We start from the raw sequence: 6809 nt of genomic DNA on the forward strand, positions 1-6809 counted from the left end.
AGGGTACTGTGGCCTGGAAAAGCTCATTCTTATTCACACAATGAAATAGGGAATTGCAAACAGCCTAGGGTGCTCTTTGTTTCAGCAGCTGTCACAGAGAAAAACAAGGACTTGTCAGTGGCCTTGAGGAGACCACATCTAGCCTGGCACTCATCCACTAATCCTCCCTCCCCACTAATCAAATTATATTTTCAGGTAATACATCTCCAAAAAACTATCTAATAAAGAAAATCCAAATAATAAAAAGTAAGGGATGTAGTATTATCTCAAAACTTACCATATCTCAGTACAAATCTTTACAGGAAGGAAAAAAAAACACATTAAATTAATATTAATCAGCCTCTCTCATATATGTTAAATATTTCATCATCTAGTACATTAATTAAAAATGGTAAATTTTATCTCCAGATTTTGCCCTAGAGATCCATTTTGATATCTTAAATTCCAGATTTAAATAGAAATGGAAAATACTAGGACAAGGAAGAAAAACACAGAAGTTACATCCATTGGGCCAAGCTGGTTTCTGTGTTTGGTGTGGGAATAGGTGTCTGGTTGTCCAGGTTGAACATTTGTTTTAAACTGGTAGCTGTTAATCATATAATAGAGAAGGCAATCTCCCTATGATAGGAAAGGAAAATTAGGAACTGATAGAAATACATTTGCATACATCTAGCTCATTTTACTTTCTTCATAAAACTTACCATCATGTGAGATGATTATTCCTTTATCTGTTTACTAATTTGCTAATCTATTCTTCATCATCCTCCTCTAGAATGTAAAATAGGTCAGATCAAATATCTTGCTTTTCTTGTTTATCACTTTATTATTAGAATCTAGAATAGTTCCTTGCACATAGTAGAAGCTCAGTAAATATTTACAGAGCCTACTTTAAAGACCATTAGGTCTAAGGAAAGAATTTGTTAAGAACTCCATACACATTTGCTTCATGGCCATGTGAGTACTTGAGTACATGTGAGTAAATATCTGATAGCAATTTTGATGATATTGAGTTCTTTATTTGTAAAAATGGATCATGAGAAATAACTATCAAACCAAGTGCTAGAAAAATAAGCAGCAAAAAATACATATAGAGAGAGTTGTGGCCATTTGTATTTCAATTACAATTTCTACAAGTTAAAAAAGAAAATTTTATTTTCATCTGAAGATTGTTAAGCAAGAATTTGAATTTTCTTGTCTTCTTTCTAACAACTACAAATCACTAAAAACTCATCAGATTTTGGCTTTGGAAGGAAGCTTGGAAATCATCCAGTCTGCCTCCTTATTTTCTAAATTTGTGCAGGGAAGCCTGGAGAAACTTAGCAATTTGCCTACATTACCCAGGTTTTAGCTCCCATGGAAAGAGTAGAAGTCAGGTCTCCTGACCACTAAATCCAGGCTTTTTTCCACTATATTTTTGCCTTCTTAGCAAAATTATTTTTCTAACTTCATTCCTGCTCTTCATGTTTCGGGGGTTTGGTTTTGTTTTGTTTTGCTGGCCTTTTGACAGTTTTATGCATATTTCTTTTCACAACACATCATCACGGATGCATTTTTATTACCACGTATCTTGATGTTTTATAGTTGGCCTCAAATATTTAAGGCAGATGCATTTTGTAATGCTCTGTCAGTTTTTCAATAAAGGAAAAGACAGGAGCTGAGGTATGTACCTGTTCTATTAAAAACAGGGTGGCAAGACTACCAAGTTTTTTGGTTTTTTTTTTTTTATTCTCTGCAGATTTATTGTTGAGTAATCTTATCTTCATATACTACAGAACAATTAAAGCCGACCAAGTGCGACAAATAAGCCTGCTGATTACACACATAGCTATATACCAACCATATAACGCAGCCAGTTGTCAAAATTCCCAAAACAGAACATCCAAACTTCCAACATACTAATGATCATTCAGACCAGTTAATAAACTTGAGGCAGATCAGTATTCCCAAATTGTAAAGTTATCCAATAACTTTGTTTAAAAGCATAAGAAACAAGGGCAGACAGCTGTGCCACCAGCACTAAATTTTTTTGCACCAAAAGCTTGACTAGAAAACTCAAAATTGTTACTGCCCTATGATACTTAAGATATTTAAAGTCCAAATAAAGAAACTACTGGCTCTAACATTCTAAAATTTACCAGATGCTACCAAAAAATAACTACATGAGGTGTTGCTAAACATAGGTCGGATTTACAAAACTACTTTAGTCTTTTTAACATTTCTGATTGACATCTTTAATTACTTTGCACCAGCCTGGCAGAATAAGATAAAGTGTGTTGGTGTTCGGGAACTGCAAAATCTAACTTGGGAATTAACAGATCTCTGCTCAGAGTAAGGCAATCCATTTGAAGAGACAGAGGAGAATATCTGGGCTGGAAAATTTTGCAAAGCTGGTTTACATGAAGATGTTTTGTCCCAAATTCAGACTATTCTTCAGACATGCAAAAATTTTGGCATAAAATTGGTTAGTGTTTGAAAACAAAGGAACATTGAGTATAACTTCCTAGAATGGAGAACTCTAATTTGACACCATCTTATCTAATAGGCTGAAAACCTCAATTAGTTACTATACTTAAATAGGCTTCAGAAAATTCAGTTTCTCCAGCATTAAGTCCAGCTACTCTTGCTCAGGTCCTGTTGCGTTCACTTTATAGCAAGTCAGTGGTCCCTACAGCCTGACAAAAGAGATCGTTAGCCTGATGACATCTAATAATGCCAACTCCAATAGATTAATTTAGGGACTTGTCATGATGCATTCATGCTACTAAGGGGGACTCACTCGAGTTCTTACCATCTTACCCAAAACTCTAAGCATAGAAAGGAATCTTCCAAGTGTATATATACTATTCAGTGATGTTCAAGACTTAAATAACACCATTAAACTTTGAATGTAGGTCTGTATGAATATGGTTAATATCAAGGTTGACTCTTGAAGCCTACCATATTGAGGAGCATTAATACTGAACACAAATCAAAAATCTAATTAGAAACATTTTATTTTAAATGTGCCAAATAAAACCTACATTTTCAGACCATAGGATTTAATACATTCAACAAAAATTTATATTACCTTACTGCTGTGAATTTACAGAGTAATAGTCCAGATCCGTTTTGATTAGATGGTTAAATTACCCTTCCCTAAGTTACACTTTACAGACATCACAAATCCCTTATAATAATGTAAACAAAATAACTTTTCCCTAAAAGGTGAACCTGAGTAATATTCCATTGTATATATGTGCCACATCTTCTTTATCCATTCATCCGATGATGGACACTTAGGTTGTTTCCATCTCCTGGCTATTGTAAATAGAGCTGCAATGAACATCTTGGTACATGACTCTTTTTGAATTATGGTTTTCTCAGGGTATATGCCCAGTAGTGGGATTACTGGGTCATATGGTATTTCTATTTGTAGTTTTGTAAGGAACCTCCATACTGTTCTTCATAGTGGCTGAACCAATTCACATTCCCACCAGCAGTGCAAGAGTGTTCCGTTTTCTCCACATCCTCTCCAGCATTGATTGTTTCTAGATTTTTTGATGATGGCCATTCTGACTTGTGTCAGATGATATCTCATTGTGGTTTTGATTTGCATTTCTCTAATGATTAATGATGTTGAGCATTCTTTCATGTGTTTGTTGGCAATCTGTATATCTTCTTTGGAGAAATGTCTATTTAGGTCTTCTGCCCATTTTTGGATTGGGTTGTTTGTTTTTTTGTTATTGAGTTGCATGAGCTGCTTGTAAATTTTGGAGATTAAATCTTTGTCAGTTGCTTCATTTGCAAATATCTTCTCCCATTCTGAGGGTTGCTTAGCCATAAAAAGAAATGAAATTGAGCTATTTGTAATGAGGTGGAAGGACCTAGAGTCTGTCATACAGAGTGAAGTAAGTCAGAAAGAGAAAGACAAATACCGTATGCTAACACATATGTATGGAATTTAAGAAAAAAAAATGTCATGAAGAACCTAGGGGTAAGACAGGAATAAAGACACAGACCTACTAGAGAATGGACTTGAGGATATGGGGAAGGAGAAGGGTAAGCTGTGACAAAGCGAGAGAGAGGCATGGACATATATACACTACCAAACGTAAAATAGATAGCTAGTGGGAAGCAGCCGCATAGCACAGGGAGATCAGCTCAGCGCTTTGTGATCACCTGGAGGGGTGGGATAGGGAGGGTGGGAGGGAGGGAGACGCAAGAGGGAAGAGATACGGGAACATATGTATATGTATAACTGATTCACTTTGTTATAAAGCAGAAACTAACACACCATTGTAAAGCAATTATACTCCAATAAAGATGTAAAAAAAAAAAAAAAAGATGAACTTGAGAGCTTCAGTCCACTCTTTCAGGACTTGCACTTCTTCGCGGACTTCCTGATAGGGAAGGACTTCTTTTCGGAGATAGAGATCTGGACTTCGATCAGCTGCTTCTTGGTTGTGAAAGAGACCTGGATCTTGATCTCGACCTGGATCGGGATTGGAAATACCTCGATCCTTTTATAGAACCAGACCTAGATCGTCTGAGTGAAGCTGTTCTTGATCTACAAAGAGACACAGATCTAGATCGCCGAGGCGGTGCTGATCTTGACCTCCTTCCCCTGCTCCTGCTGCGAGAGCGCGAGTATCTCCGACCTCTGGATCTTTAATGTCATCTAGACCGTGACCTGCTTCTTCTTCGGCGGCTATAGAGATGACAATCATAAGCATAATGTCCCTTTTCGCCACACTCATAGCATCTATCATTGGGATCAAAGGGACGTCGGGCAGGTGGTCTATCAAAACGAGATCTCCGAGGCATGCCTGTTGATAGTTCAACTCTCACTGGAGAACCACAAATCACTTTCCCATCCAGGCCTCGCACTGCATCTTCTGCATCTCTAGGATCTTCAAATTCCACAAAGGCAAATCCTGGAGGATTTCTGGCAATCCACACAGTTCTTAAGGGACCATAATAACTGAAAGCCCTTTCTAACTCTGCTTTGCCAGCACCAGTTCCCAGGTTACCAGCATACACCTTGGTTTCTCTTCCGTACCGCCCGTAACGTGACATGATGACTGGCCGGCGAGCTCGGCTCTTTCAGCTCGCAGCGCCCAGAGATCGATTACTACAAAACCTACAACGCAGCCACACTCACCAACGGTCCCGGCGGCACTCAAGACTACCAAGTTTTAAACTACTTTTGATGGCTTATATTAGGAAGCCTTGTCAGAATAAAGGGAACTCAAACTCTGATTGATTAGTGTTGTCTGGTACATCATAGTCAACTGCCTTAGGCCAAGGGTTGTGTTTTTTTTTTCTGTTTTGTTTTGTTTCTTTTGCGGTACGCGGGTCTCTCACTGTTGTGGCCTCTCCCGTTGCGGAGCACAGGCTCCGGACGCGCAGGCTCAGCGGCCATGGCTCACGGGCCCAGCCGCTCCGTGTCATGTGGGATCGTCCTGGAACGGGGCGTGAACCCGTGTCTCCTGCTTCGGCAGGCGGACTCTCAACCACTGCGCCACCAGGGAAGCCCATACCTTATGTTTTATTGATACATGTACATTAGGGAAATGCTGCTGGATTGATCAGAATTTATGGGATTTAAGCCATGATTTAATATAACTCAGGATGATGAAGTTATGAACATGTCATAGATGTGTCCATATTGAGAAAACCTATCAATATAATATAAAAACCTGCCAATGGTAAGTCTTATATAAATTGAAATTAAGGCTTTTCTGTAAATCCTGGTGTTTAGTTATACTATGCTATCAACAAAATACTTGCCAGATAGTTATTTCTATAACTTGTACACCATTGCCCAGTGCTGGGCTTCAGTTATGTCTCTACATCCTCTTTCTTTGTCACTTTTACTTTAAATATGTTTCCGACTGTTCAATGTTTTCTATGGTATTTTACCATCAAGATGTTTCAAAATTTTAATCTAGCAAATTTATCAGTTTTTTCCTTGTGATATAATTTTCAGGAACTAGAAGGCTCAAAAAGCCCTTTCTGATCTGAGATCAGTGTTTTCTAGATTTTTAATTCATTTGTTTATTGTTCATTTGTTTATGAATTTTACTTTCAACACTTTAATTCATCTGGAGTTTGGGTGTTTTGGATACAACCATGGTCTGATTTGATTTTTTATTTTTAAGTACACTTTTTTCATATATTTGTTGAAAAGTGTATTTCATTCCTAATAGTTTATGATATCTTTATTATATACTAAGAATATGATAAATACAATATATGTATATATTTTACTTTGTTTTGTGACAATTCGTTCTGTTTTACTGATCTGGTTTCTAAACCTTGCTCAGTACTATGATTTTTCATAATTGCATTATTTTGTTTTTATAACATGATGACATGTTTTTATGTTTGGTAGTGCAAATCTATCCTTGTTACAATTTAAAAACATCTTAATATTCTGTTCTTACTATTTGTCCTGTTAATTTTGAGAATTGAGTTGAAGATGGGAAAAAATTGGCATTTCATTGGCTTTACACTAAGCTAATAAACTAACTTGGAATTAACTGATATTTTTAAAACATTCTATTTTTATCCAAGAATATGTCATGTGTCTCCAATCATTAAAATCTTTTCTCACATATCTCAAGAAAGTTGTGTGAAGAGCTTCAAATAAATATTATGAATTTTTTAGAGTAATTTCCAAGTATTTACAGTTTATTTTGGGTAGTGACTGTTATTGTTTCTACATTTCAACTTCTGGCATACAAAAATGCATTTTGATTTTGTGTATCTGTCTTAACCACAATCCACATAGTAAATGTTCTCATTATTTCCAAGAATTTTTGGTTTCT

The 6809-nt window shown here is 36.6% G+C and overlaps 1 protein-coding gene across 1 annotated transcript; it reads right to left on the bottom strand.

Annotated features, from left to right (window-relative positions):
* Nucleotides 1–3128: 3128 nt before the first annotated feature.
* On the bottom strand, nt 3129–5055 carry LOC309822078 (serine/arginine-rich splicing factor 7-like; the record flags this gene model as incomplete). The annotated part of the gene is given in 4 exon segments (XM_082653738.1): nt 3129–3210; nt 4330–4647; nt 4651–4653; nt 4657–5055. Coding segments are annotated over 3 exon segments (624 nt in total). The 3' UTR covers nt 3129–3210; nt 4330–4425.
* Nucleotides 5056–6809: the final 1754 nt, after the last annotated feature.

This window comes from Grampus griseus (genome assembly GCF_964374135.1).
Source record: "Grampus griseus genome assembly, chromosome: 4".
Classification (NCBI taxonomy): domain Eukaryota; kingdom Metazoa; phylum Chordata; class Mammalia; order Artiodactyla; family Delphinidae; genus Grampus; species Grampus griseus.